Source organism: Astatotilapia calliptera, chromosome 14 (genome assembly GCF_964374335.1).
Source record: "Astatotilapia calliptera chromosome 14, fAstCal68.1, whole genome shotgun sequence".
In the NCBI taxonomy this organism is placed as follows: Eukaryota; Metazoa; Chordata; class Actinopteri; order Cichliformes; family Cichlidae; genus Astatotilapia; species Astatotilapia calliptera.
In genome coordinates, this window is record NC_137435.1 from 8,797,620 (window position 1) to 8,816,312 (window position 18,693).

The 18,693-nt window shown below is 41.4% G+C and overlaps 1 protein-coding gene across 1 annotated transcript; it reads left to right on the top strand.

Annotated features, from left to right (window-relative positions):
* Positions 1-536: 536 nt before the first annotated feature.
* On the top strand, positions 537-17,034 carry LOC113035764 (protocadherin-16-like). Its single transcript, XM_080289097.1, has 13 exons — positions 537-545; positions 1,640-2,486; positions 5,188-5,427; positions 5,951-6,076; positions 6,199-6,408; positions 6,496-7,362; positions 7,473-7,586; positions 7,688-7,899; positions 8,221-8,372; positions 8,944-9,074; positions 9,356-9,642; positions 9,748-9,889; positions 10,420-17,034. The coding sequence occupies exons 1-13, from the start codon at positions 537-539 to the stop codon at positions 13,008-13,010; spliced, it is 5,928 nt and encodes a 1,975-aa protein (XP_080145223.1). The 3' UTR covers positions 13,011-17,034.
* Positions 17,035-18,693: the final 1,659 nt, after the last annotated feature.

Below are 18,693 nucleotides of genomic sequence, written 5' to 3' on the forward strand. Positions count from 1 at the left end.
TATATTGTTGAAAGCGGATTCAATTTAATGTTTGTGTTTGTGTGTTCAGGCTTCCTATGCACTTCTCATCTCAAGTTCGGGTATGCTCTGTTTCTTCTAGGTCCCAGAGCTGAGCGCTTCTCTTTGAACACAAACACTGGCGAGTTGCGTTCGTCATCCCCTCTCAGCCACTCGGAACGGGCTGAGTACACTCTGACGGTGACAGCCACCGACAGAGGACTGCCCCCTCGCAGCACCTCCTGCTCCCTCACCATTCAGGTTAGACTGTGTTTTGGAACCACTGCGAGCACAAACACCCACTATATTCACCTATTTGATATCAAAGAATAGACTCGGGGCAGCGACGATCTGCATCCCTGGGCCCCTCGCACTAGTTGCAGACATATCAGCCTCACTTCTGACAAGGTCCCCTCCCATCCCCTCCCCTTTTCTTCCCCTGTGAATTTTCAAAAGGGAAATTTCTATCTGAAATGGAAAAGTGGATCTGAATCAAATACTCCCAGCTGGCTCGTGATGAGGGCCAGCTGTAGACGTCTATGATCAAGGTCATACTCAATGACTTCAACACTTTTTTAATACAGTAGCCCTTTTTGCAAGGAGCAGCAAGGCTATACACTCAACATAAAACACAGCATTAAAGGTAATTCGTGTTAATATTTAATATAGAACAGAAAAAAACACAATGGAAGAACTCTGGAAGGAAGATTTATAGGTTCCAGGAAAATTGAGCTCCTATATAAACAGCTCCAGTCAGCGCCAGCGCAATTTTTCCTCTTTTCCAATAACAAAAAATGGAAGTCATAATTGTTAGTTAATTGGATTAAACAGTGCAGTGTTGTTCTTGCCTTGTGACGTATTTGTGTAATTTCCTTTAATCATCTTTTCTGAATGATTATTTAATTCCGTCGATGATAGGATAGGCCTATTCCAATTTATTTTTGGAACACTTCTTTTCCATCTAATGTGGAACCAATTTACAGCTTGTCAGCAAGCACAGCATATTTTTTTGAGTGCCTACTTAGTGTGGGAATTGTGCTGTTGGATACACTGCTGAGTATCCAGACTGGCCAATCAGGTTACAAAACACGGTCAGTAATTTCGATTAAAATTTCATCAATAAAGCCACTCCGTGCTCATTTACCTTTCACAGCTGCTTTAATTTTCACACTACATGCATGTATCAAAGGGAAAAAACATGTTTTATTTAAACAATGTTTCAGAAGAGAAATAATAAGGTTGTAGTCTTTGAAGACACTCGGAAAAGAAGTGTAAAACTATATGCAGTACCGCAGTATTCCTCAGTACTAAATTCAAGCCCTTATAACACTTCCTTTTCTGATTGCAGCACTTTTATCATCTATTATATTTCTTGGCATCCAAACAGATGTCAGATTAATCTTAGCAGTCATGTTATTGAAGTCTATAAAAACCTTTTGTAAGTGGTTTCATTTATTCCCCGTGAACACATTCAGTGTGGAGAGGACGTCTGTTTCCACTTTGCCTAAAATCCATAAAACATTTTCGTTCTGTATTGAAAATTGCAAACTTAAGTTGCCACTGGGCATTTGAGTGAAGCATTAGATCTGCTGCCATGTTGCTGCGCCGTTAAATATAAATCCAATGTGTTGCTTTACTGCAGGTTATCAGCATTAACAGACCTGCTACCAAGAAGAATTCACTCTCCATAACTTTCAATTCGGTGGAGGAGGCCAAGCCCGGGTCTGTTATTGGCTCGGTCCGTCTCCATGATAGAGGAACCTTAGAGGACGACAAGGTGACCTACACAGTGGTGGGGGGTACGGACCGAGATGGCACATTTGTTGTGGATCGTCTGACTGGGGACGTTTACTTGGCTCGCCCTCTTGACTATGAACGAGACTCGCGCTACAATCTGCAAATTGAAGTGGATGACTTCTCCGAGGCCCCTCCGAGCAGCACTCTTGTCCACCTGGACATCGACATAGAGGACAGTAATGACCACACTCCTCAGTTCCCAGAGGACCCCATCACAATTGTCATCTCTGAGAGCATGGATCCTGGCTCCTCTGTCTATACTTTCCAGGCCACAGATAAGGATGGCAGTGGGTCCAACAGCAAACTGGTGTATTCCATACTACAACAGTGGCCAAATACCCCAGGTCTATTAACCCTCGACCCATCAACTGGGGTTCTCTCCTTGGGCCAGAAGCTGGACTATGAGGTCACTCCAAACCTCATCCTGGTTGTAAAAGCAACAGATTCTGCTCCTGATGTCAGCCAGAGGCGCTGGGGTTCTGTCACGGCAAGGCTGTATGTGACCGATGAGAATGACAATCCACCAGTGTTCATATCGCCAACAGCTGTCAGTGTGATGGAGGATCAGCCAGTGGGCTTTGTAGTGCTGTATGTCATGGCCAGAGATGCAGACCAAGGGGAGAATGGTAGAGTGACCTACAGAATTCAATCAGGCAACACTGCAGGGACATTCAGTCTCAACCCTAGTACGGGTAAGTGCAGCCCGAAGCCAGGCTTTATTCTCCGTGTGCTTCATTCAAATTAGCTATGCTGTTTTTCATGCATAGCTAATTTACATCCTTTAGATCGGTTTTCTTGTCACAATCCTCAACAGAAAGGGCTTTTAACACCCAAAGGTCATTGTATACATGCAAATTCATTTTGATTTCACCTTGCAATTGCACAAAAACAGGAAAGGTCTTGACATACACGCTGTATTCACTACTTATTAGGGCTGTACTGTCGTATATTTGACATTAATCACTTTGTTGATGGGTGTGCAACTGAAGTTAAGGTGTAGAAAAATAAATGAACAGAACATTTTCTTGCTACTTTTTTGCGCTCAGTGACCAGTGATATGTCAGGATCACAGGGCTCCTGTCCTAAGGTGCCACTGCTGTCTCGCCATTATCTTTTTCAAAAATACCCCGAAAGGGAAATCTGATTTTTTTTATATCTTCATAAGTTAGCTCTGGCGATGACTGTGAACTTTGCTTTCCACCCAGTGTTATCTGGGATAGCTACTGATCACAACTATGAGTTGTTATGATTAGAAGAATAGTCTACTTAAAAAATATTTAATTTAAGTGCAAATACAAACAGTTTGAAGATTATAATGAGTAAGATTTCAAATCTCTTATGCTGTTTACTTGTTTTCCTCATCTTTCTGCTTCTTTTTTCTACTTATCATTATACTAAAACTTTTGGCTTCAGTTTCTCAGGTCTCTCTTTGTATTCTCTGCCCTGCTAGGCTGTAGAACTAGAACTAAAGCACTACTGTGTCATGCAAATCTTTTGCTGAAGATGAAATATTTTCATCTTCAGCAAAAGACAAGCAAATCTGCATCAGAATCTCCTTCTAAATTTCACTTTGCATTGCATATATACTCACTACTCTACACGACTCCACACAAAATTCACCTAACCTTACTTTCTATAAACACACACAAACTGTTTTAATAATCTGCTTACTTCTAAGGTCAGCCCAATTCTTGCTTCACCTTTCATGACTTATTTCTCTCAGTTGGAGGCCAGACAGGCCAGCTTGCCAAATATTAAACGCACACATACACACACACAAGAATGTGCAAGTACACGTGCATACGCGCGCACACACAACAACCCATCATCTGTTATTGTGGATCTATTCCCATGAAAGACCAAAGAACCTCCTGCTCAGGCTTCTGGGAACCATTAGAGGAGGGATCAGTTACGCGTGTTTATGTGTACGCACGTGTGTATGTGTGTGCGTAGGCATGCACATATGTGTTTGTGTGCTTGCATTAGAGTATGTCACTTAGTCAGCGCTGACCTTGGGCCATTTGGTCCTGTGGGCTTTGTTGTGGTGTTTGAGACACGTGTCAACATTTGCTCCGCCCTCGCCTTCAAGTCGCCAACCAGGATGCCTCCTGGAGCAGTTTGGGGATGGAAACATTCAGCGTCTGTCATGCATGTCACTTCTGCTTCAGCCCAGTATGTGCACTCATCTTGAAGTGCTTTTCATGCACACTAGTTATTTGTTAGAATAGTGACAAGTTAATCCTTTGTGCACCTGGTTTGCTCCCGTTTTGGGGTCAGTGACCAAAGGTCTACGACAACTCTGCACAATCTGTTTTCATTACCTTGGCGTCACAGCTAACCACAATAGAGAGAACTATCAGGCGATTGTTATAAATCTGTAAAGTCACAGTGTGAGACACATTCTCATCACTCAGTGTCAGAATGGAGGTCATTAATTTTCCTTTCAAGAGAAGTAGGGAGAGTTTACTGGTGATATGGGGGACTGCTTCTCTGCAAAAGACAACACCATTCAGGGATTAACCCATCAAATTTTGATAAATGGCTTTGCCATATCAAATAAGAGAGATGTGTTTGTTGTCTGAGCAACCTCCGCTCGCACATGCACTGCAGTCCACAGCGTTGGCGCCACCAACCCCCACACATGCTTACAAAACATCCAAAATAAAAACTCTCCCCAGATCCCTCCATTTTTTTCCCCTTCCCATGTGTTATCGGTGACCAGGGATATAGTAGGATCACAGAGGAATCAAATTTAGGTAAAAAATTCCAGCCTGTAACTTATACCAGATTAAAAGCTTAGAGGCAAGTTATCTCAATCCTAGAAAGGCACAAAGTGAAAAACAAACACACACAAAAAAAGTTAAAAGGAAAACAGTCTTGGCCCTCTCTTTCTTTAACAGTTGCATTTGATTTTAAAGCATGAAATTGAAATTAAATCATTGCAAGTTCTACCCTCTTAGGGCAGGATAATGAAAAGGCTGGGGTGCCTCTAATTCCTACGGAGCACGGCAGGCCTGGCTGTTGCGTGTCTAGAGTGTGTGTTTACTGCTTCTTTCTCGATGGCTGTGGCATTCTCCAGTGGAAAATCTCGTAAACTGTGGCCAGACCGTTTGGGCTGTTACAGCAGTGGTGGTGGTAGCAGTCAGGTAGGCAGAGCTGTGTGTGTGTGGAGGAGATTAGCACTGATTTGGCCCTCACACGGCAAGTTTTCACACTTGATTTTTAAATAACTTGACTACAAACACAATCATGGCAAGCAGTGTTTTTTATTGCCTTTGATGACATGCTTTCATACCGTAATTGTCTAACTGTCTCTTTTAACCAGGCTATAATAAAGTACCCACGTAGAGGAAATCTCTCCTCATATTTCACCCTTCATTCATCTCCCTACAGGCTCTCTGTCTATTTTCAAACCTCTGGACCGCGAGGAGCAGGACATCTTTAACCTCACAGTAATCGCTGAGGATCACGGGATACCCCAACACTCGTCCATCCAGCTGCTGTGTGTGCATGTGATCGATGTTAATGATGAGGCGCCCTGGTTTGAGCAGAGCCAGTATGAAGTAGAGATCTCGGAGAACCAACCTCCAGGAACCAGTGTGCTGACAGTGTCTGCCACTGATCTGGACCAAGGTCTGATTCATAATGTGCAGGGATTTGATCTGTCATATTATATTTGTGCTGCTTTTAATTCTTCTTAGCCATCATTTGCTGACTATGTGTTCACATTAGAGACATTAACAGTTCTTTTTATTTGCATAAGGACTACATGAGGGGGGGTTAGCATGCATTCTCCAAGAGTTAGTCAGAAGCACATAAAGTAGGAGGATTATAAACTTTCTCCTCAAAAGCAATTAGTGAAGTAAACAGGTGAGGTTGCCAGGCTGCTTTCTCGTAGCACGCGATCTGGCACACAGACGCCTGAGGGAGGGCTCTTGCTGCCAAATGCTTATACAGCAAGCCTCATGACAAACAAACAAATAAGTTTACAAGCTATAGAAGAGAATTTGAAACATGTTGTAAATGCATTTTTTTCATTATTATCTACAAGTTATAGGATGGAACTCTCTGACCTTCACCAACATTCTTTGATTTTTAATTTATTTTTACAGGCCATTTTTAATAGAATGCTGTGACTATATTTGTTTCTCTGTAGGAAGCAATGGCCAGGTGACATATGACGGTATCTCACAGGAGGGTTTCAGCATCAACCCAGTATCAGGTGTGATTATGATTACTAAGTCTCTGGACAGGGAGCTTCAGGAATACTACACTGTCACAGGTACTGTCATCTGATTGTTCTGCAGCCTTACAAAAAATGCCAGATCTGATACATAATAAAAATAATATTTAAATTATGAATTACTACAACAAATTATAGTGTGCTTTTTTATGTTCTGGCAGTGTCTGCAAAAGATGGAGGCCTTCCACCGAACTATGCTAAAGCAACTGTGAGGATCAAGGTGACTGACGTTAATGACAACGCCCCTGTCTTTGGACGTCTTTACTACAGCATAGAGGTGCCTGAAAACCTGGAAGCACTACCTCTATTCACCCTTCGAGCCACTGATCAGGATGCGGGAGACAACGGCAGGATAAACTACAAAATTACAGGTGAGAACTGCTTTTGATTTAATGTTTTAAATGATCGGTACATAGTTTCAAATGTTTACAAGCCATTTGCTATCGCTCTACTTGCAGCTGGAGATTCATCTGGAGACTTCCACTTGGATGGCCAGTCAGGTGTCCTGTCCACCTCACGGCCCCTTGATCGGGAGAAGAGGCCTGGGTACAGTTTAACGGTGATAGCTCAGGACCAGGGCCACCCAGCACTTAGCAGCACTGCCACTGTAGAAGTGATAGTCCTGGACATCAATGATCACAGCCCCCAGTTTCAGAGCAGCAGCTACACAGCAGAAATTTTGGAAGATGTTCCCATTGGGTCACTCGTCCTGGAGGTGAAAGCCATTGATTTGGACCATGGCCCTAATAGCCAAGTGCTGTACTTTCTGAGCCATGGCTCCCAGAGCATGTTCATGATAGACCAAAACACAGGTCGCATTATCACAGCATCCCCCCTCGATAGAGAGAGAACAGCTTCTTACACTTTTGAGGTGTGTGCCACCGATTCTTCCCCCGCAAACCCACGTAACTCCACTGCTCAGGTGACGATCTATATTCAGGATGTGAACGACAATGCTCCGTTCTTCATTCAGGACCCACTTATTGTGAATGTCTCCGCCAGTAGTGTCTCTAATCGTCGAGTTTTGGCCACTATGAGAGCAGAGGACAAAGACTTTGGAGCTAATGGCTCTGTTTTTTATCGTTTCGCCAACTCTGTCAGGGGGTTCACCATTAACTCACTGACAGGAGAAATCCAGGCCACAGAGAAGCTGCAGACCATGACCCAAAGCCAACGGACTTTGATAGTTCAGGCCATGGACCAAGGGAACCCAGCACAATCTTCCCTGGGAGTGGTTATCATTTACATAAAGGAGCAGAGCTACAGTGGGATTCGCTTCTCTCGCACAGCAAGAGATGTCAGCCTGCAAGAGAACGCTGCTAAAGGTTGAAGTGATTTAAAATCTTTAACATTGTAATTCAAAGAGTGTAAATATACATTTGAAATAAGAAGTATAAATGAAATGTATCAACATAGTGTGTTTTGCATCTTCTAGGCACAGTAGTAACACAGGCTCAGGCCCAGTACCCAGATGGCTCCAAAAATGGGATCACCTACAGTATATTCAGTGGCAATAAATTGCAGTCTTTTGGAATAAACACAATTACTGGTAAGTGTTGGCAGTACGACGGTTGGTAAGATGGCAGTAAACATTACAAGGTTATATTTTTGAAATGTAGAAAGTGAGTCATTGATACTTTTGTGATTTAGGTGAAATATGGGTCCAGAAATCTGAAGGACTGGACTTTGAGGAGACCCCAAAACTCCGCCTTGTGGTGAAAGCTGAGACAGCATCCTCTAGCTCCTACATGGCTGTCAACTTAATCCTTCAGGATGTAAATGACAACTTGCCACGCTTCCAACTCCAGAACTATGTAGCCTACATTAGGGAGGCGCAAGGCTACGATTTTCCCATTATCCAGGTGCAGTAGCTTTTCCCCCAAATGTTTATTATGCTTGGCTGCTGTTTAAATGTGAAGCTGTAGAATAAAAACTCTCAAGCATCAGAAAACTGGATAGTTTCAGTGCTGCAAAGGATTGACTTTTCAATTTCATGTGATCTCAGTGTCCCAGAAGAATTTACTGTATAATCGCTTGTGCCATGAAGCCAGAACCATATAGCCCATTTTTATTAACTATTGACTTCCAAGTCCAATATTGCTCACTAGTTCGAGTTACACTAAAACAGCTGCTGCAAATGTTTCTATATTTACGTTTCCAAAATGGGGTGTTAATTCACTCAGGTGGCCGCAGACGACCGGGACCAGGGTCAAAATGGTCAGGTGACTTACTCTATCAGGTCATCATCCATGAGTGGCTTGTTTAAGATAGACCCACTGACTGGAAGCGTTACCACTGCAGCCATAATGGACAGGGAAATCTGGACCCAAACGAAGTGAGTCTTGCTTTTATTCTGTTTGTTTGTAACCACATGTTGGCATGAGTTTCCTGTCAGCTAATCCACATGCATATTTAGACTCTGTCACAGTTAGAATGTACACTTATTCTTGTCAACTTTTCCTTGTTTTTATAGTTTTGCTCATTTTATGTTCATATTTTGCTTTGAAAAATCCAAGGATTTAAAAACGAGTTGCACTGTTTCACCTGACTTTCATTTGGATTTTATATTGCTACTGCAAACTTGACTCAAATTTTGAAGTCCCACTCAGAAAATCCTTTCTGTTATAGAAAGAGAAAAGTAGATTTTGCATGTTTTTGCATCACAGCCTTTCAGTGTTATGAGAAAATCATGTATCCCTTGCAGATAATATTTTTAAACATATTGTTTTATTAATATTTAAAATGACTTTCAGGCGCTTTTGTGTATTGGAAAACACACACACAAAGAAAGAAAAACATCCAGACAAAAACAGGCTGTTCGATGTGGGCTTTGGGGACCAAGAATTGTGTAACAGGGTTCAGAAAGTTTAAAAGTTAAAAAGCTGAGATTCATTTTGTCGCTCCAGGCTTGTTGTTACGGCAACAGACCGGGGAACCCCACGGCTCGCTGGCTCTGCCACCCTCACTGTGATCATCATTGACCTCAATGACAACAGTCCCATGATTCCCCTGCCTCAGAAGATTCGAGTGCCTGAGGGTAAGTCAGCTTCACAGTGGAAGTTAGCCCAGTGATCTTATCATAAAGCCTCACATCACACTCCCTGGCAGCTCGCTCAGCAGGGCTCAGTGAGAAAAGTCTGACCCTTTGATGAAACAAGCTATGGCCAAGTTCCTCCTCCGTTCATTTCCTGTCTATTAGTTCAAGGCTTTCCAGAACCGGATATTTCTTCATAAAGTTTTTTTTTTCTTTAAACCAAGACACTCTGTGTTTCATTTTAGCTGCACCTAAATATCTGCTCTTTGTCTTCACACATACAGATACTCTCATTGGCACAATAATCACCCAGGTAACGGGGAATGATGTGGACTCGGGGCCAGCCCTCTCCTACACGTTACACCTAGATGCAAGCAGCCAAGGCATGTTTGGAATTCATTGTTATGGAGGAGGAGTGTCGCTGACTGGACCACTAGACTACGAGGAAAGGACGTGGTACACTCTAACCGTTCGCACATCTGACTCTAAACATCAAAGCGAGGCCAACCTCACTGTGCTGGTGGATGATGTGAATGATAATTCTCCCACCTTTACCCAGGATTTGTATCAGGTACTGCATATTTCACTACATTTTAGATTATCGGAATATTTGTTAAAGTTTTCAATAATCTGTAATGGAGATAAATATATTTACATTTAATGTGTTTCTTATCAGGTGGCTGTATCAGAGCACCTCCCTGCAGGCAGCGCAGTCGTCACCGTAACAGCCACTGACCGTGACTCTGGGGACAATGGGAAAATTACTTACAGAGTCATGTCATCAACGAAAGGTGTCTTCTACATTGACCCAGTCAATGGTATGATTACTGTCTGCACTGCATTTATGGTTGTTTATAACTACACTCTAACCAGAGTTTAAGAGCCCCTTAATTATACTTCATTAAAAAAAATGCCATTCCCTAAAGCGCTCCTTGGATGCTCATTTGGGGTTTGGACATATTCGCAACGAGTATTGCAAAATATTTAATCATTTTCTTCATTATAAGTAATTGAAAACCAAATCGAATGTTATTTGCCTCAGATGTTTTGCTTGAGATAGCATCTAAAAATAAGTGCGTCATAAAAGAGGACTTTTTTTCTTTACACTAACTATACTTTCTCCTGTCCTCAAAACATTTCCATTTGCCTGAAATAATGTTCTCTCAAACAGTGTGTACCCAAATCTGCCACAGTGTTTACAAAATGTAATTGTAATTTACTTTTTTAGTTAAGTCATTCATTACTGTGTAAGAGCTAACCAGCACTGATATGTAATATGATGGGTTGTGAAAGAAAGACCTAAAATTACGTTGGCCTTCTTATGATGGTACTCTCTGTTTCTTCGCAGGTACTCTATTTACTAAACAAAAGACTGAGTTTGACTTCGAGAATCCCTCCATTCTGGTGGTGATTGAGGCACGAGACCAGGGTACTCCATCCCTTTCAGCCATTGCCACTGTGCATGTTCAAGTGTCTGACATAAACGACAACGCCCCCATCTTCCATCAGTCAGAGTACAGAGCCACTGTGTCTGAAGACGGCCTTCCTGGATCAACTGTTCTGACATTAGAAGCTGTGGATGGAGACCTGTTACGGGATAACTGTGGTTTTGATTTTGCTATTGCCAGTGGCAACTCGGGTAATGCCTTCCAGATTGAGAGCAGCGTGCGCTTCTTGGAGGGGCGGGGCTTCCAGACAGTTGGGAGTCTAATCCTGGTAGAGAAGCTGGACTTTGAAGCGGTACCAAGTTATAACCTGACGGTTGTGGTGTCAGATCGTGGAATCCCTCAGCGTAGCTCCAGCGTTCCTATCATTATCAGTGTTACAGATGCCAATGACAACCCTCCAGTATTCAGCCGAACAGAGTACAGTGTGATTCTGAGTGAGGGTACGGCAGCAGGGACTGAGATCTTGCATTTATCCGCCACAGATCCAGATTCTGCTCCAAATAGTGAGGTCCAGTACTCTATAAGCTCAGGAGATGAGACAGATCTTTTCCATGTAGACCAGTGGACTGGAGCTTTGAGGCTGCAGAGACCTCTGAACAGCGAGACACAGTTGTCCCATTTGATTGTTGTCCAGGCCACTGATGGCCAAGGACACTTTGCTTTGGCCCCTGTCAGTATAGAAGTGAAGGACATCAATGATAACCGGCCTTTCTTTCCCCTCAATCTAGTAACTGCAAGCATCAGGGAAAACCAACCCCAGAACGCCTTAGTTACCATGCTGCATGCAATTGACCATGACAGAGGGGTTTTTGGACAGCTAAGGTACTACATGTTAGACTCCTTTAAAGAAGGAAAAGAGGGCTTCTTCATCAATCATACTTCAGGTGAAATACGGACCCGCTCTTCTTTTGACTTTGAGAAGATAAACTCATTCCAGTTTGTGGTCATGGCTGTGGATGCAGGCAACTATTCTGCTACTGTAACAGTGAAGGTTTATGTTACGGGGGAGGATGAATATGATCCTGTTTTCACCTCTTCAGAGTTCTTATTTGAAGTGCCTGAGGGAGCAAAGAAGGGTCAGGTCATTGGCAAAGTGCAAGCCAGAGATGAGGACGGGGGTGTGGATGGTGTTGTACTCTACTCCTTAGCAGACCACTCGCCTTATTTTGAAGTCAATAAATCAACTGGAGAGGTTTCTTTAAAAACGGATGGCTACAGTAGACACATGAGTCGCTCTAAAAGAGAGCTACGTCTAATGACACTGGATGTGAGCGCTCACAGCCCTCTGGAGACGTCTCGCATATCAGTGGCCAAAGTTACCTTAGATGTTACCCATACATCTTTTGGTCTCACCAGAGACGTGAACATGTTGCTCGTCAGTGTCATTGCAGTTTCACTTGGGATCATAGTCATACTGATAACAATTGCTGTGGCACTATTTTTTGTTAAGTTAAGACGTCGGAAGAAGGAGAAAAAGACACACGAACGAACACCAATGTCAGGGACCCTGCTGCACAAGTTTGAGGAAACAAAACTAGCAGCCAATGAAATGATTTACCATCAGGCGCTTCCTGGATATGCAACTGATCAAAGAGGAACTAGTGGGGGTCCGTACACCCGTGGCGGATCCCTAGATCCTTCTCACTCCAGTGGTCGAGGCTCTGCCGAGGCAGAGGCAGCAGAGGATGATGAGATCAGGATGATTAATGAATATCCCAGAGTGTCAAGCATCTCCTCGTCAATGCAGGAGCACATCTCTGCCCGAGGTCCAGACTCCGGAATCCAGCAGGATGCTGATCAGCTATCAGATGTGTCTTGTGAGCCTTCTATTGATTGGTTCAAAGGAAAGAAAGCGGGCAGCGTCAATAGTACTTTGTTAGCTGGCCAGGTGCCAATCTACAGGGACGAAGGGTGCGGGTATGTAGGCGTGGGACGAGGACTGAGCATCTCCCGCCCTAAAGACTACACCTTCCCTGAGGACGGAAAGCCCTCCGCAGATGGCTCCCTCACAGCCATTGTGGCCAGTGATGAGGAGCTGAGGGGCAGCTATAACTGGGACTACCTGCTAAACTGGTGTCCCCAGTTTCAACCTTTAGCTAATGTCTTTACTGAAATAGCACGTTTAAAAGATGAAACTGCGCCTCCTCATCCTCGCAGGTCATTTCATCACAAAGCAAAAGCAGAGTCAAGAATTGACCCTCCACCTCTCATAACCTCTGTGGCCCACCCTGGGGCCAAAACTGTGCATCCAAAGCCTGCCGTAGGTAGGACGTTCCCAAATCTGGCTTCCTTACGAAGATCGCCCATCAGCGCTGAGGGATCCATCTCGTCAATCGCGATGTCTCCAAGTTTCTCCCCGTCTCTCTCACCACTGGCAGCACGTTCGCCTGCAATTACACCCTTCAGTGTCTCACAGGGCCCCTCTGCCTCCGTGATCAGCACAACTGAACATAATTTGGAACACAGTGAAGAGGCAGAGCTGAGGATTTAAATTTTAAAGGGTGAACTGAGCTGAATCACTGCTGTTCTAATCTTGTTCTACTGTATGACCACAGAGGCTGCAACCTGAAATGAGGCAATGCTATTCTCTCTTCTGTTTTCTCAAGAGAAGTACACAATGTTATATCAAAAAGTCCAAATAGCTGAAGATGTGGTGCTTTTTCATGAAAAAAATACATCACTAGCAGGCCAAAAAAGGACTATGCCTTGTGTGTGTGTGTGTGTGTGTGTGTGTGTGTGTGCGCGCGTGTGTGTGTGCGTGTGTGTGTGTGTGCCTGCATTTGTGCATTAAATAAACATATGCTTTTGTTGATCAGTGTTAATTTGCACATTTTAATGGAGATTCATAAACGATGTCAATATTTTGTACAAAAGCATTGTCTATATTTTTATATATGTGTGGTTTCTGACTAAATCTGGCATTAACGTGTCAAAGGGGGTGCAAAAACCTCAGAATACATTTTTATATTTGTATATTTGCTGATGTACTGTATACTTGTTTGTACTGTACGTCTGTGGCGTATCTTGTAATTCTTAACTTTGTGGTTTTAAGTGAAGCTCACCATTAATTCTTCATGAAATAGGATTTTTTTAGGAGATAATTGTAAATATTTATAGAAGAAGAAACAACCTCGCTTGAACAAATGAAACATCAGTCAGAATAGAGTATTATGTGACTAGATTTTCTTACAATTCAGTGTTTGATCTTCCATCCAAGGTAACAATGAATGTGAAATGCTGAAAAGTTGTCTTAGTCCTTAACATGCACCCGATCACATTCTGCAAAATAGGACTTGACATCCAATGATCCTGTTTTTCAGGCACATGGCTTTAATTTCTCACAACAAGCCTTACTGCTTATCTTTTCTTTGCATTGTGACACGAAAAACGAATAAGGGAACACTGAGCAGCTACTTGGTAAATGTAAAATAGTTTGCCTTATCTGCAGCCTGATCTTTCCAGAGAATGTAAGCTGTTTGTTTATCTACATAACTAACGTTCCTCAGATAAATGTTAAAAACAAACACTCGAAATGTAAAAATTAGTGCTATCCTAACACTGAAATTTGCAGCAGTTTTATTTTTTGTCATTTTTAGTTCTGTCCAGATTTTTTCTTTTCCCTTTGGTGTAAATGTATTGACAAACTCACTTTGTGTTACTTGGACCATTTTTTCCCAACTCCTTTCAGCAGCAGTATACACAACATGTATGTGAATTAAAACTGGTGCCAGTAAGTGTTACAGTTGGTATAATAGGAGTTCAAAAAAAGTGTATATATATATATATGTATATATGTATGTATATGTATATATGTATGTATATATATGTATGTATATATATGTATATATTAGGGGTGCAACGATACACAAAATTCACGGTTCGGTTCGGTTCGATACTTTGGTGTCACGGTTCGATATTTTTTCGATACAAAAAAAAATGTTCATGCCTTTTTAATTTGTCATTTATTAAAATTATAAATATATATTTTAACACAAAAGTACAGTTTTTAAATTTAACCCTAACCCTTGTGCGTGTTGTTTTTTAGCTCGTCATATTGCAGCCACAGAAATTCTTTTGTCCATGAAACCATAAAGCTGCACTTTCTTTTTGCCTTATAGTCTGATTTGTCATAACTTCTCCGTTTTGTGGTAAGCTTTTCTTTGGCTGTCACTTCTTCACCCTGACCTGTCTTATTTGGCTCAGCAGAACTAAAATATATATCTGTCTGTTAAGGTTCTCAATCATCCAGGTCATCGTAGTGAAATATATATCCTGCCGCACTCACATAAGCTCAGCGATTCTCTGCGCGATCAACCTCTCACATGTTTAAGCTGCGGGAGATTTCACTTGTCATGTTTGCATAGTAAGCTAACGATTAATAAGACGATGTCAGAGGAATTGGTGCACAAATTATCATCACTCACAGATCAGTGCTGTCGCTCTCTATACACAGTTCGCGCGATTGCAAAGTGAAAGCAAAAAAACAAGCGCAAATTCAAACACGATTTCAATATGTCACATATTGACAGTGGCTCACCCAATGACATAATTACCCAGCTACATTTCTGAAAGAATGCAAAAGCATTGACATATATTTTTCCTTCCTACAATAGCCCGACAGGCAGGGCAGAGATAGCCCCGGGACGTCGGGCTAGCGATATTGCGAGCCCTGTATCTGATTGAGGAATCACTCATCTTTGGAAAAGAGAGTTTATTACAGAGAAATGTCTCTTTCCAAAATAAAAGCTATACTATCCGCTTCTTCTGGGCTATATTCTCAGCAGCATATTAAACATATCAGGTCTCCATAAGGAGAATCCTGTGCTAACAGCTGTCTAAATGACTCGGCTAAAGTTTGTAGCATGCATGCTTGTTGTTTTTGTCTTTGCACTAGGATGATGTCGGCGTAAATGTGCAGTCATATTCGTTGTGTTCCCACTAGTGCTTTCAGGTTAATCTCGTTGAAATAACCTTAACGCCACAACACGGCAAATCTCCGTTAACGAGCTACCCTATACAGAGGGGCTAGACGGCCAACACGTTAACGAGCTAACTGCGCTAACACACTAGCTCCCACCCATGTAATTGAGCATTGCATGGCACATCCAACATACTGTTTTACTTTAGTCCATGACTCGCTTACCTTCAGGGTCATACGTCACATGAAAACCAAAATAATTCCAAACGCCAGATCTGAATGAGGGTGGGGAGGTCCACTTCTGTCTCGCTAGCTTGCCCTGCGCTCTTCCTTCTGACCATGCTGTCTGTGTTGAGTGCTCAGTGAATCTGCGTTCGACTACTCCGCCTAGGCTGCACTCTCGAGTCTAGGCGGAGTAGTCAAATGCAGATTCACTGAGCGCTCAACACAGACAGCATGGTCAGAAGGAAAGTTGATAAAATAAATTACAAATTTTGTATTGTTCTTTTTTTTCTCCCCTTTGGTTTTCTTTCTTTCTCTCCCCCTCTTTCTTTCATTCTTTCCCCCTGTCCTATCCCACAGTCATGTCTGTCCCGTTTGCAACTGAAAATAAAATAAATTCATAATTATAATAAAGGTCAATCAAATGGACCAATATGATGATCCACTTAAAATAAATCCTCTTGGCATCTTTCTTGGCCTCAAGACAACAATTCTGATGGCTATAGATCCAAACGGGACACAAAAAAAAAAAAAAAAAAAAGAATTGAAAAAAAAAAAAATTGAAAAAAATTGTATTGTTCGATACATATGCGTACCGAACCGAAAGCACTGTATCGAACGGTTCAATATCGATACGAATATCGTTGCACCCCTAATATATATATGTATGTGTATATATATGTATATATATGTATGTATATATATATATATATGTATATATATATGTATATATATATGTATATATATATATATATATATATATATATATATATATATATATATATATGTATATGTGTATATATATATATATGTGTGTATATATATATATGTGTATATATATATGTGTATATATATATATACATGGGTATATATAGACACACATTTCTGAATGTTTAAACACCACCACAGAATGTCTCAATGCTTTTACACAGCTGCCTATGATATGAAGTGTCCATGAATATAATTGTGCTTTGAGCAAGAAGATAAAATGTATCTGTTTACATTAGTAACCAGATAATGACCTTGCCTAATCTCCATTTTTAGACTGTAAGATTATCTAACATTGTAACGTATCTTTATTTATCTATTAGGCAGATATCAAAAACTGCGAGGATTAGTCAATTTTATTTAGTTGAAAACTATTGGCCAAATATAGATGAACACTACCTGTTAAATAAAAATTACAGTACCTTGTTGTTTGTATTGTTTTGTATTCATCAGTGTTAAGTGCTCCTCGACTTTGTGTTCGTCCAAACTGTGCATACCGTGGTATCACTGAGAAGAAATTCCTCTTGATGTTCATACATATCATTCTAGGCTTGTCCAGAGAAATGTTTCCAGTAAAAAGTGCCTGAATAAAGTACTTGTGATCACATTGTTGCCTCAGTCACATGTTTTTTTCAGGTTAGAAAAAGATACTAAATCATGTAATCATTAAAGTCTGCAGTCTGTATACACATGTATTTTGAACTGGATTTGGGACACAGTGCAAAAAACTCCCAATAATGATTTATATGAAGGAGGCCGTCTTACCCTGAGGGTTTTCACTGATGTATGCTGATGTTTTGTGGACATATCCGAAATCACCAGCACTACCCTGTAACCTCAGTCTCATACCTTATCAAAACTGTGAAACAGGCCCCTGTCCCAGAGGCGGTACATTAAAGGGGAAAAGAATTGACATGAAAGAAAAAAAAAGATTTTAACAATATTTGATTTAATGATGGCCATTATGTGTAATTTTAAACTTGATAGGCATATTTGATGTAACTCAATTGCAATACCATAACAGCTTATTTGAAATATTGGCTTTACAGACACTTTCATTTCCACTGACAGCCTTCATGAAAAAATTGTGCTCTGTTTTGTCAAGATATCTCCTACATGTTTGGGTCTCAAAAGTCATTCATCATGTTGATGTGGATGTGATGAATGTACCAAACTCAGGTCAAATCTCGAAGATTTAATCTTAGGTGTATGACATACTCACAGCTATTTTTTTTTCCATTTCTGTCTTTGTTGACCTTGTTTTACCTTAGAAATTTCATACTGTTGTTCTATTTGAGTTAACTGCTCTACTTTTCGATTCCCAAGAATATATAATACACATAAAAACAGCAGGGTGAGGTAAAACAAATGTGAAAAAATATATTACATGTCTGTAATCATGGTTTAGTATTACTTGAATGTTTTCATATCGCAAATAAAACCTCTTCATACAGCTCTAACATTAATATTCAGTCAGAAAAACTAAAATCATCAAAACAGATTGGTCGTCTAAACTTTTCTTACTTCAAACTTTAAATTCAGAACGACTGCATGTCAGCAATGTTAATGTTATTTTTTTAATATATACACCTGTCATGGGAACTCATTGCATAACTGTTACACTGCCTGAGGCTGGACAACACTCCTGCTGTCTGATGAAACAGAGCTGAAACTGGACTAATGCTGTTTGCCCGCACCAAGGCCTGCCTCTTGACTGGTTATTGAGCTGAAACCCAAACCTGAGAAATTACAAATACATCCACAGAGGTGAATTCGTGTGTGGACGAGCAGCACACTGGTGACACGCCCAGCACGAGTGTCATAGTGGACTCGGATTATGAGATGAAGTCTGTGCCCCAAACCGAGCACCTTGGATCAGCGGCCAGTGTATACAAAACAGAACTCAGATGATATGAGTGAGAGGGCAAAAGGCGAGTCATTACTCAAAGCTTAAATTAAAGGCTCTGCATAAACCAAATGAAATCTATCATTTTCCCGTCAACACAAAGTGAATATACAGGAGACTGCTCTGTTAACATGCAATCTTCAGTGCCAGCCTGCCTTTTTTCCTTCACTGACTTCATCTCTTACAGGGATGTCAGTGCTGTCATGCTTGTATGATACTGAATATGGTAGCTCTTTTAGTGTCCTTTTATTTATCTAAGTTTTATAAAACGTAGAGTGTCAACCCAGACGATATTCCCATATTTTTGTCTGTTATGATTATTCATGCCAACATTGACCCAACTGTATGTATTTCCCCTGC